The 26000-nt window shown below is 45.3% G+C and overlaps 1 protein-coding gene across 1 annotated transcript in view; it reads left to right on the plus strand.

Moving 5' to 3' along the window:
• Positions 1-26000, plus strand: part of ZDHHC17 (zinc finger DHHC-type palmitoyltransferase 17) — a 1301491-nt gene that overhangs the window by 859670 nt on the left and 415821 nt on the right. The window contains exon 12 of the mRNA XM_069629270.1: positions 22633-22695. Within this exon, the coding sequence (XP_069485371.1) occupies positions 22633-22695 (63 nt within the window). The remainder of the gene's footprint in view (positions 1-22632; positions 22696-26000) is intronic.

Below are 26000 nucleotides of genomic sequence, written 5' to 3' on the forward strand. Positions count from 1 at the left end.
CCCTGGATTTGTCGTTACCCTCTGGCTTCTGATTTCAGATTGTTTCTGGACTGCTCACGGATCTTCCCACTTGCCACACTGATCATTGGTCTTCTCAGCCTACACTGGTGTTGGTGCTTCCATCAGGAGAGCTATACAGAACTTTCCTCGCCTTCTGCTGCTGCCGGTTATTTGCAGGCTCCTGCCCCCATTGTCTCTACCTGGGGTATGGTTGTTGCCCACTGCGTTTCCATCTAGGTAAGACTTGTGCTTATCCCTTGTGTTCTGATTATCGACTGCATTGCCATTGTTTTATATGTCCTCATTGCTTGCCTTATAGCGGTCAGGGGTGTTTCCGGCATTCCTGGTTCCTGTTTCTTGGCACTCAACACCTGTGGCCTCAAGGATTGCACGGGTAGTTGTATAACTATCTTCCCGTGTGGTACTTGGGGATGGAGGTTCTAATAATCTGCACGACCATCAAGACAGAACACTTTAACAAATTACATAGGCAGATTACATAGTTCACTCTGAGCATGGTGTTCCCACTCCCAGGTCTGTATGCCATTGTTTCGCCCTTCCAATCGCTTTTTGCGATTTTAGTGAGAACTGCTTCACCAAAAATTCCACAACTTTACGTGTGTGTGCGTATTATCATAGGGCATATTTCTATTAATTTGTAACGTTCTACCACATTGTACTTTCCCCATGATTTATATTCTCCTGATGTTTGTGTCCCATACATGCTATGGACAGCTGCGATATCTTGTTTAGAAGCCACGAAAATCACATTTAAACTGTACAACTTTTATATTTCTGCGCTGTCCGGTTACAGAGTTAAGTCTTAAGTTTATTCATCAAATAGTATTTTGAGACAGATGGTCAGCCTTTGTCCTTCAACTGGGACCATTTTTTTCTTCAGCTACCACCAACTGTCAGTTTCAGCCAAGGGTGGCCATAGGGGTTTCCCAGTTAGATTTAATGTTTATTGCCACTTCCCCCACTTCACACATGGGTGTCCCAGATCTATTGTCTCAAGCTGAAGCCCTGACAAATGTCTGACGAGCGTGTGACACTTCTTTGTCTTAGTCAATTAGTTTTCAAAGTTAGCAGTTAACAGGTAGGTGTCCCAGAATCTAGTGTGGCTTCTTTTGGGGCAAGGCCTCACTTAAGCCAGCAGAAAAACCTGTTCTGGAGCTTCCTCAGTCAAACCAATGCATTTAATTATTTTTTATTTGTTCTGAATCAGAAGCAAGCCTATTGAAATAAAACATCCCCATATGTTTCCCAGCAAAACCCCTCTACATTTGTAGGCCAGGATAGGGCCTTATCCAACATACACTTTTAAAACCGGTATTTTGCTTATTTTGCAAAAGCACATTTAAACATGTGATGAAGCCTGCTGATATGTTCCTTTCAAAAGGTTTTCTCTTCCATTTGAATTTCCCATATGGTTTTGCAGCCCTAGTCAGTTTCTCTCATACAGCAATCTGTTTAAGACGCAGATCCACTGAAATTGTCATAGGCCCAGAGAGCCAGGGCCTCTTTTGAAACAGTGAATTTTGACATTTTGTAGCCCAAAAATTGAGCGTTTTTCCGTGAATGAAGTTTGTTGATTTCCCAGATTTGGTCTGACACAGCCTGCCATTCAGGAATAATGTTCTCTCTTGGTGGTGCACAATCTGAATCTGAATATGGATGGGCATGGCAGGGCCTTACTGATAAAAGCAGAGTAATGTAGAACGGATGAAAAGAGCATCAGAGCGGCATCATTTTAAATGTAAAATATTTTCCTTTTTCCCTGGGAAACTTTGGGCTAGAAGCACCGCAGCGCAGCTTTTCACTTCGCTTCTTCGGTACACAAAAGAACACACCTTGGCAGCCTTTCTTTGGGTGCTCCCTGTTCCAACTTGCCCAATGGTGCTTGGCAAAACAGTGCAGCCATCCTTTTGTAGCTGCAAAACGCAGTTTGATGCGAGGCAGTGGTGCTCAAAGGAGCCAGCGCAGCCATTTTGCTGATATCTGCTGCAGTGCAGCTTGGTTATGCATGGGAATTCTGCTGAGTGGGTCAATGTATCCCACACACCTCTGTCCGTAACTTTCCTAGCAAGGCAGACATGGCGCTGAGGCCAGACTTTAGGACATGGGCTTAGCAGTCTGTAACGCATACCTTCAGATGTCCTGAGGAAGCACGCAGTCTTCGTCCTCCAGCTGTGTGGTGGCTCCCTCCCCGTGATCAGGCGTGGTGAATAGTCCAAAACACTCCTTCCCTAGCATATTCACTGAATGGCGCTTTGAGAACGATGCAGGTGGGAGTGTTTTGGGGATAATTTCCACTCTAGTTGTGATGGTTGTGTTGGCGCTGAATGACTGGTGGGCTGGTCGCTGTGTAGACCTGTGGGCAACAAGGGTGAACTTCAGTGTTGGTCCAATACTATTCCCCCCAACCTCCTTTGATACCCCTTAGAAGGCTGCAGGCTGGCAAGGAGTATGGCTCACCGTCTGTATGCAACGGCAAGGTGCAGAGTATTGTCCTCAGCACCAGGTCCAGTTACTTCACTGGTAGTTTGTGGTCCAGTCCCGCTGCAACTCACAAGCTGTCCTGGTAAGTATTTGCCGTGGGTTGAGCAGGTAATGAGTGTGCAGCGAGGTGCTATTTCGTAATTGTCTGTGTGCCTTGTTGGCTCTGTGCGTGGCGCGCGGGCTGCGCTAAGTAATGTTCTTGTTTGTCTCCCTTTTAGGTGTGATCGTCTCCGGTATGCTACGGGTGCTGGAAGATAGCACTTGTCCAATGGAGATCGTCGAAATGAAGGTAAGCAGTTTTCAAAGAGGTGGTTCTTGGCTCAAGTTCAAACAAAGATCTTACATGTGCTTGCTCTGCTTCTAGGTGTCCGGCGGCGTGCAGCAGGGTTCTGGCGGCATGGAACAGGCATCGGTGACTCAAGCGAGTGACTGAACTGAATGGGAAACCCAGCAGGTAAGTCGAAGCAGTCAGAGGATCCTGAGCTGTCCTGAAGTTGCTGCAAAGCCGCGCTCCAGCATATGGTAAGCGCTGCACTGCTACTGTGGTCGCAGACGAAACGCTAAGCATGGGGTGCTGCCCAGGGCGTGGTTTTATATAACCCTGGGTTACACCATTGAACACTAGACGACCATGGATCTTCAGTTCTGGGTTGCCTGGGGTCCATCTTTAATAAGTCTGTGGTATGACTTGGCGGCCATCTTGGTGCAGGCCAGCATATGCCAAGTGCTGCCTGTGCCAGCCAGTAACCCTCTTAACCCAAATCCTGCCAATATGACTGTGATGTCATGCTCAACAGTCTGATTGATGTGATGGTGTTACTGTTGTGTCCAAGCACATAATGCCCTCTACTAGGGATCATGACACAGGCCAGGTTTTCTGGGAGAATCATTGCTGATTCATCACACAACCCAGTAAGTACAAGCCTTCTCTGTGCAGCTTCTGTATTCAAACAGCCAGGCACTCGAACACTGGACAAATGGTGACCTGAATGATGGAAAAGAAAAATCCTTGGAGTGGGACCTTCAAGCCCGAAGTAAAAGCAGCAGGAAGGATTACTCCAAGACGACAGTAGAACTAGGCAAATCCGCACCGGGGGCTTAATGAACAAAGGGCAGCCCAAGACACCTTAAACTGTGCAAAGATTAAAACTACAGTGAACCAGGACATAATGTTGGGATATGTATGCAAATAAAGAAAAGCACCGGTTTAGAAACAAACGTCAGAGTTGTGGTTTGCGCACAGCATCTGAAAAATGACACATGCGAGGGAATGTACAATGTTTGCAGCACATCTACAATCAGAATGTATGTCCAAAGTAACTGACACGGCCTGAGAAATATTTCCAGTACCAGAAAGGGTCCTGTAACTTTTATTAACATGAAAAACTGTCCAATTTGAGATGAAAAGCACATCTTGTCATAGGAAAAAAAAAACGAATTTGTGACTTGCATTGTTTTATTTCCTTTCCAGGATGAAGAAGCTGTATTTTGAAGCTTACCGGTGCTGACAATATGTCCTTTGTGTAAAGGAGTTGCTTTGCGAAGGAATGTATACATTGGTGTGTTTTTGTAAAATGTAAAATCAAGGGTAAAAAACTTCAAAAGCTGCAATTGTGAATGAAACCAACCTGAATGAAGCTAGGCCTGGACTGACAAATGGTATTCCAACTCACCACCCCCAAGTGACAGGATGCCCGAGGGGGGATGGCTTTGCCTTACTATGAAGTCTGAAACTCAAGGCTTTAGAAACTTAACCATAAAGGTTAATGACTGCCTAGAGTTGATTCTCCCACACCCTGCAATAAAAAGAAATGGTAACCGCTTACAACTTTCATCTTTTTCTGAGCTTGGACTAAATACCCTAAATATACATGGCATTAATTTTGAGCAGCGGTCATTATAGTGGCCTTTCATGTCGGAAGCATTGTTACACATTTTGGGACTGGAGGTCTGCCTCAAAGGCCACCTAAACCTTGGAATCGCCCAAGGAGGTGGCACTGAAGTCGGTAAAAACCCTGCCAGTTTAACTACAAAGAATATTTGTCATGGTGACTGAGCATTCACATGAGCCATAAAAACCCTGGACTAAAAGGACGGGACACCAGACTTTCATTCCAGCATGGAACTACCTGTTCCACCCTTTCTGCATATATGGGTGTTGGATAAACTGTTGCATTCCCTATCACAACTATAATGCACAGAGATTCTTCCTTGACTCTGTTGGCTACAGGTAATGGTGAACCTCGCCTGAGGGCCATGATCAAGGAAGACTGACATCATTTCAGTGATTCTAATGACATGTATAAGAGGAGGAATAACTGTGAATGGGGGAGGAACTCCCCTGCTGGGAGGAGAGCAAGTGCTATGCAGTGGCAAGCTCCTGTGGCACCAACATCTTGAAGGGGCAGAGCCGCACAGCCTGTGGTGTAGTGCCGAGCGAGGAACCCGCAAGCTGCTCCAGTCAAGGGGAAGGGAAGGAGAGGACCGAACAGTCTTCATGGATGGTGTGACCACTGAAGAGAAGGGGTGGGCCAGGGGCCCAGAGATCCAAAAGAAGAGAGGAGCCTTAGGTTCTGAGCTCCTGCTGATGAGTGCCTTTCCTGCCGGGTGAGGTACGAACGGTGAAGGAGAGGCTGTGGATTTGTGGAGGTGACCGTGACCCAAGACTGCGGGTTTCCAGGAGAAGTGAAACCAGCACAGGTACGAAGGACAAAGTGAATGTAATTGGCCCCTGGCCTCCCTAACCCATAGAGAAAGGTATACCAGCAATGTGATGCAAGGCTGCAATAGCTGCCAAACATATGCAAGATCAGGAAAATGTAACGGGCACCAATGATCCAGAGAAAAGGGTCATGAACACTAATGCTAGGCTAGAATAGCCGCCAAAAATATATAAGAAACCAAGACAAGCACACAGCCCCAGTAAATGAGTAGAAAAGATAGACATGGTGTATCCAAGGTCCAACAACCGCTAAGAGTATCAAGGAAAGATGGACACACTGCCTGGTTTCAAACAGAGTCAAGGGAAGGTGAATACTCTGTAACCCTGACCACAAAGGTATTTGAAACATGTCACTAAGTTGTGCAACTCCTTCTTTTGGTTCACCACAATTTGTAAATAAGAAAGAAATGGCACCATTGAAATTACATTTGATTCACTTTATCGCTTATAACCTTTGAACAAAAGGTCATAGGCTTATTTATTTTTAAAATGTTCAGCTTGACAAGTCCTATTAGATGGATGTTAAATTCTATTTTTGGGATATCTTCATTATGTAAAATATTAGGCGAATGTGGCTATTGACGTGCAATAACGGATCCCGCTAGTAATTTATATGTTAAGTTATGTTATTGGGCATTTGTATAGCGCCTTTTTTTTACCATTGGTGTGATCTCAAAGCACTGCGGATTGAACGACCTCTGGGACCGTAGTCCAGGTGAGAGGAGAGAGTAGGTTAGTAGATGGTGTGTAGCTGCATTCTAAAGCTATGCGTGGTGCAGTGATTGTGTGAGATCACTAGGATGTGTGCAGCAAGGCTGAATTAACCTTGGTATCTGCAGTGAGGCAGTGGTGGAGCGTGTGTATGAGCTTGTGTGCAGCTAGGTATTGCTGCGTTCTAATGGAGGTGAAAAGGTATGTGTGCAGCTAGGCCGAATTGGTCGAGAGGTATAGCTGCATTCTATTGTTTGTTGGTTTAGAGGAGAGAATGCGCATATTGGTGTCTGTGCGGATTGGAGGGAGACCCCTGTTCCGGATTACCTTCCAGTGCCTGCCGGGGTGAACCCATCTATTTTAGAAGCTCGGAGCCTTAGTTCTCAGAGACATCCTCGGTCTAGTGTGAAGTTTCTGATTACCAAGCTTGAGCGTCTTTGCCTGCTTGGCGTATAGCCTTGCGTCTGTGCTGGAGAACACATTATTCTGAGCTGCAAATTAAATTTGTGTATAAAAGTATCAGAGCGAAAAATTCCAAAATGTGTAACTCATTCCTCATATATCGTACTGAGTTGAAAATAGTATTATTTGATTCGCCTTGTGAGGGGCCAGAAATGTAAGACGGACAACTTTGTAAAGAGTTTTCAAAATTGGGCAGTTTTTAAATAGAGGTTGGATAAACACCTTACTATCCCTACCCTGATGAGGATTTCCCTACTTAAAGTAAACTAAAGGAAACATTCTAAGAAAGGATATCTGTCTCTCACACGTATACGTTCAGCAAATCAATAAGGAAATGCATGGCAGTTCAAAACAACAAAATTCATTTCTTATGATCTGGGTGAATTCCCCTTTCCCAGATCCAAACAGATTTCTGCTCCAAAGTTCGAAAAGAATTAATGAAAATCCTGGTTTATAATAGTACCAGCACCATTCTTTGCAACTTCCACTTGATAACAGAAAGGTCTGACACTCTTCTTTGAGCAGGAATGAGTCTCAGAATTATCTTCTTCACATAAGCAACAATAATTGTCTTTGTCAGAATGATTTGCCACAACTGAATGTTTCTGAAGAAATGTAACTTCTCTACAGCAGGTTTATACAATTATTCCTTCAGTACCACATACACTGTGAATTGTCTTTTTTTAGGGCCACTTTACTTGTTGGTTAACTCCCATGCCAGGCCTCCTGCTTCAAAGGTTTGCCATCTGGGTATACGCGCCTGCCCGAACGGCATTTCTCAAAACAGAACGTGCTTCAGTGGTAACCAGCAGCTTTACAACAGCTTCACAGCAGTCGTTAAATTGCAGCATTACACTTTTTAGCAACTCTTCAGGGAAAACAAGATTCACATTGGTGCCCTTTACTCCTCTGCAAACTATGCTCTTCTCCTTCTGAACAACCTTTTCCAGAAGGGCAGCCTCTTTGCCACTTGTCCCCACTGCAGAGTTAACCAAATACTGATAAGGATAGTTCTGCTTCTTTCTTGGCTTTGGCATTGTGTGTTTATATCAGCTCTTATGTGTTTCACAAAGTAAGTCTCACAACCCTTGAGCCTTCCATTACTTCCCTTTCGCCTTTGGTTATATCTGTTAAGCTTGAATTGCTTAGGTTTTGGTTTCTCTTGGCTTGGGTAATTGATGTATTCCTTAGCTTTTAACCATATTGCCCCTTCGGGTTGTTGAACTCTCCATAAACTCACATGCTTAACTTTAGTCATTTGGCTTTAACAAATATGAGTTTTGCTGCTTTCTGAGACTGAGCGCTCCGGGGTCACCTTTGCACTTGCACCCTCTGAATGCTCACAAGGCCTAGTAGATTCATCTGTAATCTTCCAGTGTATACATTATTTCCTACATTATTTCCTGTCCCATGTTCCCTTCCTGTGTGCCCTGCGGGTGCTTTGAAACGCAATTTATTTGTTCTATAAATGCCTAACAAATTCCCAATAAATAAACCTACCGGGTAGGTTGTATGCTCCCAATCCTCAGTGTTTGCAGGTCTTGTGTTGAAGTGGCTCCTCGCGACCTGGTGAACAGTTTCCTGGTCCACCTTCACCACTCGTTACTGGAGCTTCCTTTGCTCCTTAGACTTTCCGATGCACGCCAGCCACCGGAGACAGTCTCTCACGAGGGAAACCTTCGCCCTCTGCCACTTTCTGCTGTGCAGCCTCTGCACAACAGGTTCCCAACAGGCAAGCGTTCCTCTTCTACGCTGTCATGATCTCTGCTTCCAAAAGGTCAGGGTTTTCCCAACTCCCTTGGAAGCAGATCCATAACCCAGGTTCCGAGTGCCAACCAGTCCCAATTGGGACCTTTTGGACCCAGTCCTGGCGCCAGTGGCACCAGGCTTATAAATATGCCCAGTCCCAGCGCTGGAAGCGCCGGGCTCATAATGCTTGGGTGGACTTACCTTCAGCAGACCATGCTGCTTACTTGCCTGCCAGTTGAGCCTCTGATCCTCTTCTGTTTGGAACTACTTTTCCTGTTTGGTGGGGCTGGAGCCACTCCCTAGATTCAGAACACTGGAACTCTTCTGGAAGGCAGGAACTCTTTTCTTACCAGGAACTCTTTTCTTACTTAGGCGTGGCTGTGGAAGGAGACACCTAAGCACTACAGGAGGCTATTTAAACCACACCCGGTGGATGAATCTTGCTTTGCGTTATTCTGCAACCTCTGCAGCAGAACGCTCATCGTGTCTTCTGCATCCGGTCCTGGGCCTAAGGAAAAAGGCTTACCATCCTGAATCCAGTCTTCAGCAACACCTATAAAGACAAGAAAGAACAGGTTAGCATTCCGGCATCTGAAAGGCAAAGGCTTACCATCCTGAATCCAGTCTTCAGCAACACCTATAAAGACAAGAAAGAACAGGTTAGCATTCCGGCATCTGAAAGACAAAAGTTTACCAACTCTTCGCACGCTCCGGAGGCCTTCGGCGCTGCATCCCGCATCTGAAAGACAAAACAAGGTGCGTTTAAAGACATTGGGGAACTTTAATACTCACGTGCCATTACTCCTTTCCACATCTAATCCAGTGGGTATTCCGGCACCCTGCAGCCGCTCCGAACTCGTACCTGCAAAATAAAAAGACAGAGCGCATAGTGAAGCAGGCAACAAGCGCTTACTTACGTGCTTCCAGGCGCTTCTATTCATCACACGGGCTCCATCTTCAACTCACTTCAGCCCGTCATCCGCCATCACCGGAACCCTGCAAAACAAGAGACATCATTACTAAAGACTTTAAAGACATTTGAATGACTCGAAACTTACCGTTCGTGCAGTAAACGACGGACAGCAGTCCTCTGAAGTCAAGAGGCCTGCGCTACCTATCCAGTGAAGAAACTGGTTACAGCACCCTGCCCCGAGGCAGATGGAGAGCTCGGCATTCACTTACCTAAGGTGAGAGCGTTAACCTTTGGGGGTCTACAGGAGAGGAGAAGAGGAAAGAGATAGGGACACCCCAATAACCCCAGTTCATTAACCCCATATTTTCTATCTGCAGACATCTTACTCTAGACGTCAGGCATACAGTGCACAGAGGTCCAGCCCAAAGAGCCAACCGGGTGCTACACATCACCTTTGAAGATACGGTAGTCGCCCAGTCAAGACCGGCGCCTCTGCGAGAATCAGGTGAGCGTTACATACGCTTCCCGCTGCACGTCTTCTGCCATTGGGACAACTGGAGGTATAGACCCACTCCGGACCAGCCATTGTATCTGTCTTCACAAGGGTCTGAGTCCTCTCTCCTCCAGTCCCCCGATCTCTGCTGCATACACTGCCCGCACAGCGCTTCTGCTCTTTCTCTAATGGCTGCACATGAAGAGGCTTTTTAAGCCTCTCTCTCCCTCAGGTGTGGGTCATTTACGTTAATTATTTGACCACTCCTGCAGCATTGTTCCTCTTCAGCCCTCTTCCCAGTACTAGCCAAAATTAGTTTTTTCTTCTTGTTGATTTTTAAACTTATTTCTGTTCCCTATATTTTCCTTTAAGGAATAACGTTTCTCGTAGTTTAAAGTTATTATTCAGACTTCCTTTCACTGTCTCTTTGGGTGTTGGGAGGTCTCGGGGGAGGGGGTTTCAATTTTATAAATCTCCCTAGTTTTAGAAAGGTTTATATTCCAGTCAATGCGAAGGATTTCAGATTGGTTTTACCCACATTTAGATGTTTGAGTTGTGGAACAGGCAAATTGTTAGAACAATCCATTACATATTTTGGCATTTGTAACATATCCTCCGAAGTGGATGACAAATACTGTCTCATCCCCCAGTCCCCTCATTCCCCTCGCCCTTTCTCCTCCCATGTGATCCTCCCATAGAACACCGCCCCCAAGGTCAGGATCAGGAAGCGTCTGCCTTTCCCTGGCTACCTGAGAGGAGACTTTAGGCAGGGTTTTAGTCAGGAGTCCGTAGTATTCATCACACCTACTTGAGAGCAATCTTATGCACCAATTAATAACATGATTACATGTGCAGAATATGCTATTTCAGAAAGTTACTGTTTAATATCGACCATTCCAAGATGACAGCACATTGAATAGGATTACTGGGTTTAGAAGTTACTCCCACCAGACTGCCCCCTTCAAGAATATGTCCACTGACCACTGAGGGCTTGGTTCAGTGTTATGTCACTTTTGGAACAGAGTCCACTTGGAGAAAAGGGGCGTAGATTGTGCTCTATAAAAGTTCATACAAATAGATTTTGGGGAAAACGCTCACTCGCTGGCTGATGGCAAGGAAGGAGTAGAGAAGGGAACACTTAACAGAAAGGAGATTGGAACCAATTGCCTTCTTTGTGGACCCATTTTATGGATTACAAGCAGAGCATTATAAAAAACCTACCTGAAGTTAAACACCCAGGGATAAAACTGTCACTCACTGACCCGCATCGTATCTGTCTGTGATGCCTCGGGAAGGCCACGATACCTCTGATTGTTCCAAGTGCCAATCCATGACGGGAAAAGCCTTGAGGGAACGTAATGGGAAACTTAAGGTAGGAAAAATCCCCAAGAATTCACCTACCCGACCCACTGGGCCTTCGACCGACTAGTCGAGAGTTGACTCTCCTCAGAGGAAGGCGGCCAAGTGATCTAGGTCGAGGTGTGGTTCCCACCACTCATGTCTTTGAAGAAATCGAAGAGAAGGCACTGAAGGTCGCCTTCGTCGACTTATTTTGACGTTTCCCCTGAGAGGGTTACATGCCCTACAAAAAAAATCAACACTGGCTGAATGGAGAGCCTTTAGGACAGAAATGTTAAACATATTTAAAAAACAAAGCCATGCTCCTATCAAGCCTTTGAAAGAAGCTGGAAAGGAAAGGTCTCATCCAAAAACCCATGCGCCCTCGAGCCCTCGCCCTCGAGCCCTGGAAAAAGGCCTCATCCACATCGGAAGCCCTCCAGGCCTCGGTCAGAAAAATCAAAGGATCATACGAGACCTAGGGAGCCATCTTTTATCTTTGAAGAAAGCGGAATACAAGATGAGAACTTGCAAACAGCAAGTGGGGTTGATACGTCGCCAGAACTTGAGTTCGGAAGCCAGAACCAGGGGAACATGCTGACTCTTCTTATAGACTGCTCATGTCGAAAGTGGTTGAATCCTTGGATTGAAGTAGGCCCTCATTGCACTGTGACCAAGACGACCTCACAGACATTCTGGACAAGGATCCAGAAACTGATCCTATTGTTACTTTTCATGTGGCACTGCAAAAAAGGGTGGCTGGGAACTGGGAGACTCCGGAATCTAATCCGGCAGTCGACAAGAACTTGACAAATACCAGACCTCCAGTAGCCACTCTTATCTGTCAAAACACCCCACTCCGGAGAGTCTGGTGGTGCAGGCAGCTATGGCTACTTCTAAACAGCCAGCGTACCCTACTAGCCCTTCTGATAGGGACGACAAGCGCGCAGATGGATGGGGGGGCGAGGAAGATATTTTCTGCACGGAGCATGGCACTAAAATCTACCAACTCCACTTGTGCCCTCGCAAAGTTTTCATATACTCTATGGGACTGTATCTACTTGGCGGCAGAGAATATTCCTGAAGGGGATGAAGGGGACGGTGTCTTGGCTATCAAGGACGGCAAAGAAGCCATGTGCGAGTCCCTTCAATCAGGATTGGATTCTCAGATGGCATCAGCAGATCCATGGCTACCAGCACCATTATGTGCAGATTTGCGTGGTTGAGAAAGTCAGGTTTTGCACCTGATGGGCAATCCAGACTTCTCAACATGCCCTTTGACGGGTCTCATCTTTTTGGCAACAAGGCTGACGAAAGCCTTGAGAAGTTGCAGAGCCAAATCTTTAGGCACCGCTATTGGGCAAACTCAGCCTTTTCTTCCTATTGGGAACCTTGGGGGAGGAGGGTAGATCTTTTTGCTACTACTCCTCAGTAGGATGGGCATGAGGAATGGCCAATCAAAGAGGCCAGAGAAGATTTCCTTGTGGTGGATGAGGTAGAGGTGCAAAGCCAGCTCAAGCAGCAGCCTCCTTTCCATCGACCTCTGCAACAGCCGCCACAAAACAACTCTGAGGTCTTGAGTCGCAGTTCACCAGTGGGGGACAGACTTTCTCAGCATCTGGAAGAATGGTGAGACATTACTTCGGATGCTTGGGCTTTGGAAACCGTAGCCCATGGTTACTGCCTCCATTTTATAAGACGACCTCCAAACAATCCACTGGTGAACCACTCTGAGAATTCCGGATCCGCTCTTTGTGCAGGAGATTTTAACCCTGCTAGAGAAAGGGGCTATAGAAAACATACCTGTAGCGGAGAGGAACAAGGGATGGTACTCCCTATATTTTTCGATCCACAAAAAGGACTGAGACCCATCTTGGCCTTGAGATACCTGAACCAGTTCCTCTGTAAGGACAAGTTCAAGCTGGTCACACTTTCTCAGATTCTTCAGGCCCTCCAAATCCTCGATTGATTGGTGTCATTGGACCTTCAGGATGCTTATTTTCATGTGACAATCTATCTCAAGCACAGAAAATACCTGAGGTTCGCAGTTGGCGGTTCTCATTATCAATTTTGAGTTCTGCCATTTGGGCTGACCTTCGCCTGAGGGTTTTCACCAAACTGATGGCGGTAGTGGCAGCGAATCTCAGGAGATTGAGGATTCACGTCTACCCCTACCTGTTTGGCTGGTTAGGGCGCGTTCTCCCGAACAAGCCCTAGATCATCTTAGTCACCTGTCCCTCTCTTCAGACTGGACTTCTCCCTCAATTACAAGAAGTCCCACATGTCACCTTCCCAAAAGCTCCGGTACATCGTAGCTGTGCTAGATGCATCCTTGGGAAAGAGCTTGCCACCTGAGGTGAGGGCTCAAGACATTGTTCAGATGGTTACCAAGTTTCAAGTGCCCAGAATCTTCTGGCCTTTGGTTTTTTGAGGTTGCTCGTCCTCATGGCATCCCGCCTGAGAATGAGTTCCCTTCAATGGGCTCTAAGAACACAATGGTCCCAATTATCGGGAAAGATGTCGGACCGATGTCAGATTCCAACCAGAGTCTCACAGGATCTTCTGTGGTAGGCCTACAAGGAAAATGTTCTGAAGGGAGGAACCTTTTGGCAACCATGGCTGGAGATTACAGTGGTGACGGACGCTTCACTCACGGGGTGGGAAGCCCATGCCAATGATCTGACAATCAGCGGTTGTTTTTGCTTTCTATCGGAGACCAAACTACACATCAATCTTTTGGAGCTCAGAGCAATCAGACGTGCGCTGAAGGCTTTTCTGCCCTCTGTACAGGGAACAAATGTACTGATAATGACGGACAACACAGTGGCCATGTACTAACTCAACAAAAGAGGCGGTGTAGGGTCACTACCACTGTGCAGAGGGGCAATGCAGCTCTGCTACTGAGCAATTCAAGAAGGACTCTCCCTATCAACAGTTCACCTAGCCGGAGAGGAGAACACAGTGGCGGATGCTCTGAGCAGGCAGAGCACAGTCTCCCATGAGTGGGAACTAGCACAGGAAGTCCTTCAAGAGATATTGACACTTTGAGGAACCCCTCAGGTAGATCTGTTCACAACCGGAGTCAACTGGAAGTGTGTAAGATATTGCTCCAGGGAGCTCTAGAAGATGCTTTCATAGTGGGCTGGGAGTTTCCACTCCTGTACGCATTTCCTCCAGGCCCCATCATTACTCATGTAATCAGGAGGTTGAGAAGGTTTGGGAAATGCATGATCCTAATTGCTGCGAATTGGGCCAGGAGGGGGTGGTACCCGGAACTTCTGGACATGTCAATCTGTCCTCCGATGCGTCTTCCACAAAGAGGAGGACCTTCTCTCGCGAGAGGTGGGTCTGGTTCTCCATCCCGAGGTCAAGAGACTCAACCTTTAAACTTGGTTTGTTTGTTTGATAATGTGCCCCAAGCCCTTGGACAGCTAGGCGCAACTGTACAAGAAGTCTCAAAGCTTAGTTACAATGCCTACCACAGGCTAGTACATGCATGTAAGTACAGAGTAAATTACAATATATAATACAGTACAGACAGTTGCCATGTTCAGCAATAGAAGGAGGTCTTAACATATGCATAACAGGATCAGGCTGAGATACAAGGATTGGGACCTTCAGATGACGTAATGGATGTGTTGCTTTCGGCCAGAAACAAGGTCTTTGTGCCATTGGAATAAGTGTTGCAACTGGTGCAGGGAAAAGAATGTTGATCCTTTTCTATTTGACTCCAGATGTTTTATCCTTTCTTCTATGATTAGCTAATTTGGGCCTTCATATTGGTACCATTAAAGGCTACTTGGCAGCGCTGTCCATATTTAAGCGGTCGTCAGAGGAATGTTCCTATTTCAAAATTCCACTGGTGACTCAATTCTTAAAGGGGCTGACTAACGTGTTCCCTCCATCTTCCTTCCAGGTTCCGGTTTGGGACCTCAATCTGGTTTTAAAATTCCTGATGTGTGCTCCATTTGAGCCTATGCACACATGTCCGTTAAGGTTATTAACCTTTAAGACAATCCTATTGGTAGCTCTGACATCAGCCTGTAGAATGAGCGAGTTGCAGGCACTTTCATCCAAGCCACACTTTGCCATCTTATACAAGGACATGGTTGTTTTAAGGGTCAAAGCCTCTTTTTTGCCCAAAATCATTTCAGAATTTCATTTGAGTCAGAACATATTTCGTATTCCTTCTATGCCCCTCCTCATCCTGAAAAAGGAAAAGGAAGAGGAAAGACTCCATAGGTTGGACCTTCAGAGAGCATTCAGCTTTTACATCTCCAGAATGTCTAAGTTGCGAGTTGATTACCAACTTTTTATCGGATATATAGGACACAAGCTAGGTCAGGCTGTTTCCAAACAGACCTTGTCTAGATGGATCATTCTCACTATATCGGAATGTTACAGGCTTGCAGGTAAAGACCCTCCTGAAGGTTTAAGAGCCCATTCCACCAGGGGCATAGCTACATCTACGGCCCTTTGTATGGGCGTACCAATAAAAACATTTTGTGATGCTCCAATGTTGTCTTCCATACATACATTCACTAAACATTACTCCCTGAATTACTCCCTTGGCCCGGCTGTTTTTTTTGGCAAGTCAGTCCTTCACTCTATTCATGAAAATGTATGATTTTATAATTCTACTCCCTCCTCCAAACCAAATACTGCTTTGGGATTCTGTCAAAGAAGAGGAATACGTGGGAGGACACAATCCATTCGAAGAACAAGTTACTTACCCCTAGTAACTTTCTTTCGACTGGATGTTCCTCCCACGTATTCCTCATTGCCCTCCCATCCTACCCTTCAGTAGAATTTCCTGTGCTATTACAGCTTCCGTTCCATCGAGGCTGAGTACGGTCACTCCTGTGTTTTACAGCTATCTCTGCTGCAAGAGGAGGGAAAAACCGAACTAAGGCCAACTGGCGCTGCACGTGCTATATATACCCTCAATGGCATCACCCTTGACGGAGGCCTTTGAGGGACATCAACTCGATGCTGTCCTTGCACGGCACCCTCTGCCGAAATGTTTTTGCCGAAGCAGCTGTAGATCAACTACAAGTGTCAAAGATGAGGAATACGTGGGAGGAACTTCCAGTCGAAAGAACGTTACTAGCAGTAAGTAACTTGTTCTTCTGACTGATGCCCAGCTGTTCCAAGACTGGGAGAACTGAACCAGTCCTTAAGAGGGTGCCCACCTGTCTGTGAGACAGCCAAATGAAACTCAGATGTCAGAATAATATAAAGGGGAAATAATCCTGAGGCAAGCAATCCTCCCAAGGGAAATAGATTAAGCTTCTGTCATTTGTAAGTAAAGGGACGGGGCCATTGCAATTTACTGAACTTCCTGAGAAATAAGTGAATATTTCAGAAGTGTATGTGCTTCTGGAATTATAGATTTGATTAAATATATCCTATTGTGTCTATATTTGGAGATCCCTTGACGACTTTTCTGTGTAATCTACAAGCAGAGATGAACATCTCACTATGTGTATACCTAGAAAAATAAAGAAAGAAGTCCCTTCCTGGTTACACCAGCAAGCAGATTTCTGTTGCTGATCCATTAAAGAAAAGGGAGAACAGTTCTTAACCGCCACCTATTTTTCTGCCTTTACGTTTCCCATTGAGGATGACAAATGAAACTTTCACATGGTAATGCAATAGAAACGCCACTGGAGGGAGTTTAGCAAACATACTTTAATTCATTTAGTAAGTGATCCACATGCCGGAATGTGAAGTAGCTTTTGCAATTGTTTCTGAACGGTTCATTGAGTGGGGAGGAAATGTTTATTCGCAATGAATACGAATTTGAGGGGTTTAGCTAGGCAGGGTTGTTATGATTTAATTTTGTATGAAATTATAATTTTACCATTCACTGTTCAACGCATGAGTGATGCCGTTTTGACCATTGATGTTAGAATCTCATAGATACATTATTTTGTTTTTCAATTGATTCAATTATTTGTATTTTATCAATAAATAGAAAATCTGTGCAACCCTGCATGTTTTTTGTCCTGAAAGGGGAGGAGGAGGAGGAGGCTGTAGTGAATCAGCACAGTTAAATTGGTGGTCCCAGGACAGGGTGAAAACAAGTGGCACAGCTATGTTACTGTATATGGTACTGATAATGGCATTATGCTTTAAAATGCAAAAGTGCACTTGAGAAAAGAAAAAAACATGGGAGAAAAATATCCATTGTCTCAGGAGGATAGCTTAGGGGCAACATGCTCGCCTTGGAAGCAAGACGACGCGGTGCAACACTGGTTCGATCCCGGGTCCGTGTTTAGAAACCTCTGGGTATTAAGCGCATTATAAATAACCTATCATATCATTGGCACTAGTCAGTTTTGGACACATGATGCAAGTAACAGAAATATTACTTAAAACAAAAGAAAAAGGGATACAATTTACCCTTGCAACATCTCACGGTAAGGTGATGTATGCATCCTAAAAATAAGGAACTACATTTTGTAATGGGAGACAGAAACACCCTTCACTAATAGGCTATTAGTAATAGCCATATGGACTGATCAGTGCCCCTGAAGATAATGAGCTAGGTAAGTTAAGCAAACCAGCTTTACTTAACTTTAAATTTCAGAACAATTTAAAAACAAAAGCAACAAGTTGGGGGGGCGTTCCATAGATGTCTATGGCAGGAGTGACAACTTCGTTACCCTCTCCTCAAGGGGTAGCCACCCCCTTTAGGACTAGGGGGTGAGCCTGCAAAGCTTAACACCCCACCAGGGGACAGGAAAAGTGTACATCCCACTACCCCTCCCCTCCTTAAAGGATGGGCAGTCCTTAAATAGGGATATGGTTCCTCCGTTGCCCTCCGAATGCAATACGTTTGTTGGTTACATGGGTACATATGTACTGAGTTACCAATGCATATACCAAAGGTTGGTATGGTTGCTCGACTTGTTCAGCCGCCATCTTCAAACCGACCCGGAGAACAAGACGTAAGCCCTCTCCCTGGCTAAAAGGGAGGAGGAGAATCCATCTGCATTGGTGGATTTAAATACAGAGGCCCCTGGAGCAACACTGAAGGACTACCCTGTTAGAAATTGTGGCCTGGAGCGGTGAGCCATTACCTGACGTGGTAATGCGGTCTGCAGTAGAGCCCACAGAAAGCCAGATAAACAAGACGCAGCAGAGGAGAAACGGATTCAACACAGCAGGCTCTGTGGAGGGAGCTAGAGCCCCCAAACCGCAGGGAGATGCAGAGCTGCTGCCAAAACATCTGCTCCGAACCAGCGGAAAAGGAGCATCTGCTCGGACAAAGGTGACACACACTGAAGGAGGGAGACCACACCATCTCCCTGACTGACCAGGCAGGAGGAGCATCATCTGAAAAGGGGAGCTACACGGTCGCTCAAGGAAGTTGGGAGGCAAAGTCGAGAGAGACTCCAAGGTGGGGTGGGGTGAGAACTGGAGAACCTCAAGGCAGGGTGAGACCCCAACTAACCCAAAGTGGGGTGGGAACAGAACAACCCCATGGGAGGGTATAAAAAGCAATCTACATCGAGGCAGGGTGAAAACCAGGTAGGCCCAAGGTGAGATACAAGTTCTACAGCCCTGATGGAGGCCCAAAGACAGGCAACACCCAACGTGGAGTGTGAAACCAGAGACCCCAGGGAGGGGTATCCAACAGGAAGAGTGGAAAGAACAGTATAAGAATCATTGGAATGTAAGCCCCGGTCATGACCGGAACAAGATTTACAAGTACCAATAACCCCAACCTTTTCAGACGGTCTGGACTGGTACAAAGTGTACAATAAAGCAAAAGAGAAACTTTGAATTCAAGTACATAGAGAACAGGGCAAGAAGAGATGCTGCTTTAAACTGAACTCGCAACCTAAGGTGGGGACGAGGTGAACGAGACCATACAGTGAGCAAATGGGGCCAAGGTCCCCTTTTTCCTTGAAACATAAGTGTGTCAGAAATCAGTCACCATTCAAGCTTTGGGCAGCTTGTTTTGTTCTAGGGACAGGAATCTGGTTAGATTAGGTTTCCAGAGGGCAGACAAACTTTGTTGTAGAACATCCTGACGAGCACCGTTTTGACTTTTTGCCTTTCCTTTAGGATAGGGCCTAGGCAAATAGGGTTAGATTGGACTATGCCACCTTGTCCGTCTCTTGATTCTGACAAACCACAATGGAAAGCAGCAAAAAGAAAATCTTCCTAATGCAGACAAAAAGGATGCAACCATGTCCCTGTAGCACTCCATTAAAGGGGGGCTTGTGTTACACATACAGAAAAAAACAATTGGAGGGTAAAGACTTGCTTTTTCAATGGCAACCTTAGGAACTGACCAGTGACCCCAAAACATGCGAGTTAAGGTGTGTGAGGCTAAAAAGCCCTCTCAACACCAAAACAGCCACATGTATCTTGGCTGTTCCTTTGAAACCAAAGAAAAACATAAAAAACAGATTAACCCCCTCTTTGCCCATATTGCAGTAACCAGTGATTAAAATGTCTTAGGGTTCTACGCCATGAAACAAAGTGAAAGTTGTTTGTATGTTGACAGAACTTAAATTTTATCACATAAAAAAATTATAATTTAAACACAACACGTATGATGCAAATTAACAATTGCAGGCACCCTTTGGTGTTTGTTTCACAATATTGTCATATTTCATTTATACATTCTCTGACATTTTCTGATACATCACCCGCTTTTCTATAGGAATCTAATCTTAATTTCCTGTTTATACAAAAACGCAACAAGACTTATTCTATTGCAGTTTAAAGATAGTCAACATGTTTCGACCACATTCTTTGAGACACTATCTCTAGTGTCCTTTTCGGATTGTTCTACCTGCCCTCTTCAGGACAAGGGCATTTCTTTTATCATTGCGTTAATCTTCTGTACCCCCATGGTATAAAGTTGATCGCATTTATATATTTCCGTAATATCTTAGTGGTTGACAGAAAATGTGAACATGGATTTCATTGCTTTAGATATTGTTAACACCTATTTCACTTCTTTTAAACACAGTACGTTGTCGTTTTTGCAGAATTATAGTTGGAAGAAACATGCGTAGGCTTTTTCGCACGGGTTCCTCTTACAGGGTTTTCCGATGCAGGTGGTGTCCGGAATCTAGGAGAAGCTCTGGGTACACAAGCGTTCTTTTATATGAAGCAGCGTTTTCCCACAACTACTTATTTAAAGTTTTGTCTTCTAACACTGTGCATAGTTTCTTGTGTGTGGACAAAAGGTCAGCGTCTGAGGATCATCTATACTGTTTGGGTGTCCGCCTCTGTGAAACCATGTATTTTGAAATCAATGGAGGAAAAGTTGCAGTAAATCTCCAATAATTCGGCCACTGTAGTAAAGTTGTTGCTTCTTGAGTTTCAGGTGGAAACCACCAGGAAGGACTCTGGGTAGAAACCGGTATGTAAATTAACCTCCTGTTCTCCGATTGCTTCAGAATCCACACCTGGAGTTTCTGAATCCGCTGGGCCCACTTAATTCGTGCGTTGGTTATTTTAAGCTTTCACACCCCGGCTGGGGGGCGGACGTGGGCTTTAATGGCCCACCACCCCGAGCTTTCGCTCGGGCCTCGGCCCCCAAGGCCAGGGCGTGAAATCTATTCGCACCCTGGGATTTTCCAGGGTGCAGATAGTTTTCATTTTGTTTTCTATTTTTTTTTTCATTGAATGGGAGATCAGGTCAGCGCGAACCCATCTACTTTTGGAGAAAAAAAAAAGAATCAAAATGGCTGCGCCATTAAAATGGAAAAGGGACTAGGTCCCTTTTCGGATGACGGCAGCCATGGAAAACATGTTCCAAGATTTGTTCATGTTTTTCTCCTGTTTTTTATTTTGTGAATTCTAACATTTCTTATATATTTTTCTTTTTGTATATACCAGAATGATATGGAGTTCTTTCATATATTATGTTAAATGTGTAATGGAGCAAAATAATCTGTTTTTCACATTTTGCACTGATTTGATCGTTTAACCAATTACTTTGACGGGATTGATTCATCCAATTGTGTTAATTAAATGCAAATTCAATTCCATTTGATATGTTAGGGTTACTGTAGAGTAAATCAATGGTAAGTAAATTTACATAAAGTAAATAATCACATGAAGCCATTTAAGTAATCTTCAAATAATTCCTGGTGGGAACAACATCTTTGTTTGTGACCGAAATGGCCAATGTCCTCCGAAAAGTGACATAAAAAAGGAACTATGTTAATGGCGGTAGCCAGACAGAAGGAGCATCGCCGACCGGAACGCAAGGCTCTGTTCCCTTAGGTAAGTTGGCGTGGGCGGAAGGGGAATTGGCTTTTATAACGTGGGCAGGCCCTGTTGCCTGCCCACGTTAGAAAATAAAAAATGAAAACAAAAGCACCACCCAGGGAAGGGCCTTGCGTGGCTGGAACAGCAGGCACAAATTGTGTATTCTCAACCTGCTCTTCCAGCCACCTGATTGGCTGAGTGCCCTTCCCCAGTTGCGAATTGGAGATAGTCACTGGTGCAGAAGTCACTTTCTCCATCGGGATTGGATCCAGCTAGTCGGTTGTTCTGCGCTCTGGCGAGATGGTTCATGTGACTGCACTGCCTGACGACCCTTTCACGACGAGATGCATACCACCACGATTCGGACGATCTCAGTAGACCCCAGGACTCGAAGGTGGGAGACGGCAACGGACACTACGATCAGAAGGCGACCCTCGTGGCGGTGACAAAGAAGCTTGCCTGCAATGTGCCTCTTTGTGCTAGAGAGGCTCCGGCCTTTGAGAAGTTTCTCCCGCCCAACCAGCCTATTGTATAAATGAAGGTGTTGATCATTCACCACAATAGGTGGTTCCACAGGATAATTCCTTATTCCCTCCCTCCACCCCCCCAAGACTCCTGTCTTTTTCACATCATGATCCCATTTTGACTTCCTTTAATGAACTCCTACATCCCATTTAATACCATCCAGGAGTATTTTTGTGCCCTCCCTTCTTTTCAAAGCAGCCCATGAATACTACTTTATATATTGGGCTCTTTCTCTGTTCACATAATATAATTGTAATGCCCTGAATCACATATATATGATGTCTATCAGCAGTCAAAGAAAATGCGGTAATGGGCTATCCCTATATTCTCTGCAAACCTTTTTCACGAAATGCCTCTAACGCACTCCTTAATTATGCAATACTTTTCTCCCTGTGTGCAACTTCTTTCCAACTGATCTGCCTCTCCTTTTCTCCAAGCAGCATCTAATATGTCTGTAAAATTGCCAGTATGGTCCCCCATCATTGCAAAGAAGCAATGAATGTTAGATGTCTGAAATCTGTTCATGAACACAGGAGCAAAGTTGAGGCACCCTCGAAAGCATTGGAAGTAATCTTACTCTGCATTAACCTCCTAAGCTCTCTTGGGAGTGTAGAGAAGATTGACAGTATGCTCTATGCTATAAAAGTTGCTCAAATGGAGTGTCATGCACTTGAGTGATCAAGAATTCCCGGGGTGGCTTTGTGTTAATACGCACTTTGCTTTGAGTCCTGGAAGTTGTGGGGTTGATCCAGAGCATAGGTTTATTAGTTTATTATTTTGCATTACATTTCAGTGTGGAAAATCTAAACTGATTTGCAGTTGCTCATACTTCTTTTGAGAACCTGAATGTAGTGTTATATTTTTTTCACCTTCTATACATTCATTGCTACTTATTTTCCTGTCATCAAATGAAACTGTTCATGCCCATTTGCTATTGTTCATCCTATGAATACAATTGTGATGTTTATTTTACAGACGATAGTTGAACTTGCTGAAACGGGAAGTCTGGACCTTAGTATATTTTGTAGTACTTGTTTGGTGAGTATTTTTTTTTACCATATTTCTTTCTGATATTGTGAATGTACAAAACAAACATGAGCACATTGTTAGGTTTTATGTTTTATTTGTTAGGCCTACTAAATAAACCTTAAAATGTAATAAACTACATTTAAAAAAACAATGTTTATATAGCTCTTCATCACAGATCAAGCTGACTTAAAGTAGCGGTCATCTTCAGAATGGAAAGTGGCCAAACTTTGACAACTCTATCAAAAAATATGTATTATTTATTTATCCCTTTGGGCTCCACCTTTAAGATACAAGGGTATCCTACGCCAAATATCTGGAACCTTTACACATACTCATTTCAGCATTATTTATTCAATTAATAGTTTTGTTAAACGCTATCATGTTGCCTTGCAGCGACTTAAAAATACTGCCATTGGTCCTTTTGTAACTTGGCTAAAATTCTTAATTCTCAGTCGACACAGTCTCTAGTAACTAGCTTGTCATTTTGCAAAACAAGCAGGAGCTTCCTAAACTGGTAATTGATGGTTTTTCTAACAGAACACTGTTTTGGGACTTGTGCAACTCGGTCACATGGTAAAGCTTTCATAGGCTTGCAGTCAGCCTTAGGGCTGTGTTCTGCTCTCTTTGGATTTTGCTTGATTGGCCATCTAGACAGACTGTTGGTATACTTCAGCTTAACTACAACCACCAAACATCTGCCTGATTTTTAGATCATTAGCAGGATTTGTTTTTAGCTTGTTTACCGAGTGTGGGACTTGAACACTATCAAGATATACACCAATACTTTTATCCAGGCCTTTCACCATCACATTGTTCAAAAAATGTCTGCAATGAGTTCCACCAATTGAAAATTGGGAAGTTTGTGAAGGGAAACAAACTGATCAGACCTGGAGACAACCCTTATAGTGAATATGAATACATTAATAACAAAATACAATCATAGTTACATCTTATTGGTGACTTGTGGAATTTTCAAATTTAACAGAACAAGTCTTATTGAAAAGAGGATTTTCATCCTAAAGTGTTGCTGCTGTCAGTATATTCCACAAGTCAGCTAATTGTGTGTAATTCACCAAGAGGTCCATCTGCCACAGCAAACAGACTTGTTCTCTTAAATTTGAGCAGTCCACAAGTCAGAATGATGAAATTATGAACCCTGACAAAAAGTTGGGCTTGCTCATCCTTTGTTTATTCCTTTTGCTGATGAGTACCCGAGAATGTAAGCAACAAAGTGACCAATGATGGGGTCAAGTATTGTAAATTAAAGATCTGGAGGGTTATAACAGACCAACATGTTAAAAATGATTTTGGGGAGACCGCTAGGGGGCGCGGACCAGAGTGGTCGCGCAAAGAAGTAGCTCCATCATGGCCGTTGGGCCTGTGCTTTGATTATCCCCCTTATGGGATGTGAAGCCACCTGGCATAAGTCTGGTGCATTTGCGAACCAGGTGGGGTCGAAGGCAGTAACTGGATCCAGCCCCAGGCTGAGCCGAAGGAGCTCGAGGTATCCCGTGAGAAGTGCGGAGCACTGCAGCTAGACAACCCTCATGGGACCCCCGAGGTATACAGTGGGACACCCTGCAAATGTTTTAAGCCCATCATATAAAAGACCACAGACACCCCAGATGGCGGAATAGCAATGCAGAACTGCGTGGGGGCTGCAAAGCGAAGTCTGTCCGAAGCCGCATGGCGGACCGATGTGAAGCGAAAGCCCAACAGCGTTGACCTCAGGAGGGGACCGTCGGTGCGTGCGGCAGGAGCGGGAAACAGAGGCGGTGAGTGTATATCAGTCCCTAATACCGGCAGATTGTAGAAAGGCACGTTTTGGTGGCAAACAGGCTGAAAAGGAAGGGGTGCAGCCACAGAAGAACGATCCTGCACGCAGAAGGAAGGATGCCAGCGGAACGACTGACGGCGTGAGCCCAAGGCGGAGCAAGAGGCGAGAGGACCCTGGGAGCGGTGATACAGCGGGAAAAGGCCCAGGGAGGGGACCAGACAAAGGAAGACTCAAAATCACTACAACTCAGACCTGCAGGGTGAAAACTGGACATATAGGCACCTTGGGGACAGTGACGCGCACAGAATCACATAAAGGGAGTGTCTGGGGCTGATGCGCTTGCACATAAGGGCCCCGGACACACATTGGGGCAGGAGGAACTGTGGATTTCTGTTCAACAGGGCCCTGGAGGGGTAGCCCAACCACTAAAACAAACGTGTGGTGACAAAGCGGCCCCAACTAGCCACAGGGACCAACCACAGGTGTTAGACACTCCCTGGCAAAATGAGTAGAGTGATCCTCGTGGGAAAGCCAAGTGACCCAGCAGGAATTTGAAACTGAAGGAGAAGCCCATACCAAGAGGTGGTACTTGGCCTCCACTGTAAAGCAGAAACGGACACAGGGGTCTAGAACAGACTGGGTGGGAAGCAACCTGAGAAGCCATCAGCGGGCCCAGGAAGGCAAACCGAGGTCTTAGAAAGACTGCACCACCCCAAGCTGGAGCAAAGCGGGCCGTGCACAGTCAATTGCCCCGCGGGCATGCTGGGAGAGCAGTGGGAACAAACTGAGCGGGCTGGAAGGGTCCCGACAGGGGGTCCTTTCCTCACAAAGCTTTCGGGGAAAATCGATGAGTGACCTGCCCGACTAACACAAAATGGCAACAGGGAGAGCACGCCAGCATCAGTCCTGACAAGAGGAGACCTGAAGGACATATTTCAGGAGATAAAGCAATCAGGACAGACATTCAAGCTTCTATCTGTGACCTCAGGGCCCGGGTCCATAAATTAGAGGACAAGATGGGGCGGATGGAGACCAAACACTTACAGGTTGACATCTTCAACATGAAATATGAAGCACGTTTGTCAGACCTTGAAATGTGTGAGGAAGAAACATTGTTGAAGCGTGACGCTTTAGAGAACAGAGAGGCGCAGCAACCTTTGTATCTTCGGAGTGAAAGAGCAGAAAGGGAAGTCAGAAACGGAAGGGGGACGGAAGGTACAAGGCTTGATAAACTGTTTGCCCTAGAAGGGGGTAAAGAGGTGCAGCTGGAAAGAGCCCATAGAGGCAGAGGAGGTAAAGGCCCATGGTCCATAGTAGTCAGTTTCCTCAGATAGAGGGAGAAGATGGAAGTTCTTGAAAAAGCAAAGAACATGGGGAGATTCCAGTATGAAGGCGATATGATTAAGGTGTTCCAGGACCTGTCGGGACTGACTTTGGCCCGCCGCAGAGACTGATGCCTCCTCACGCAATGGCTGACAGGTAAGGGCATTTGATATTGTTGGTCCTTTCCCTTTGCTCTGACATTTGAAAACGGAGA

Source organism: Ambystoma mexicanum, chromosome 12 (genome assembly GCF_040938575.1).
Source record: "Ambystoma mexicanum isolate Mex_15411 chromosome 12, UKY_AmexF1_1, whole genome shotgun sequence".
NCBI classification, from domain to species: domain Eukaryota; kingdom Metazoa; phylum Chordata; class Amphibia; order Caudata; family Ambystomatidae; genus Ambystoma; species Ambystoma mexicanum.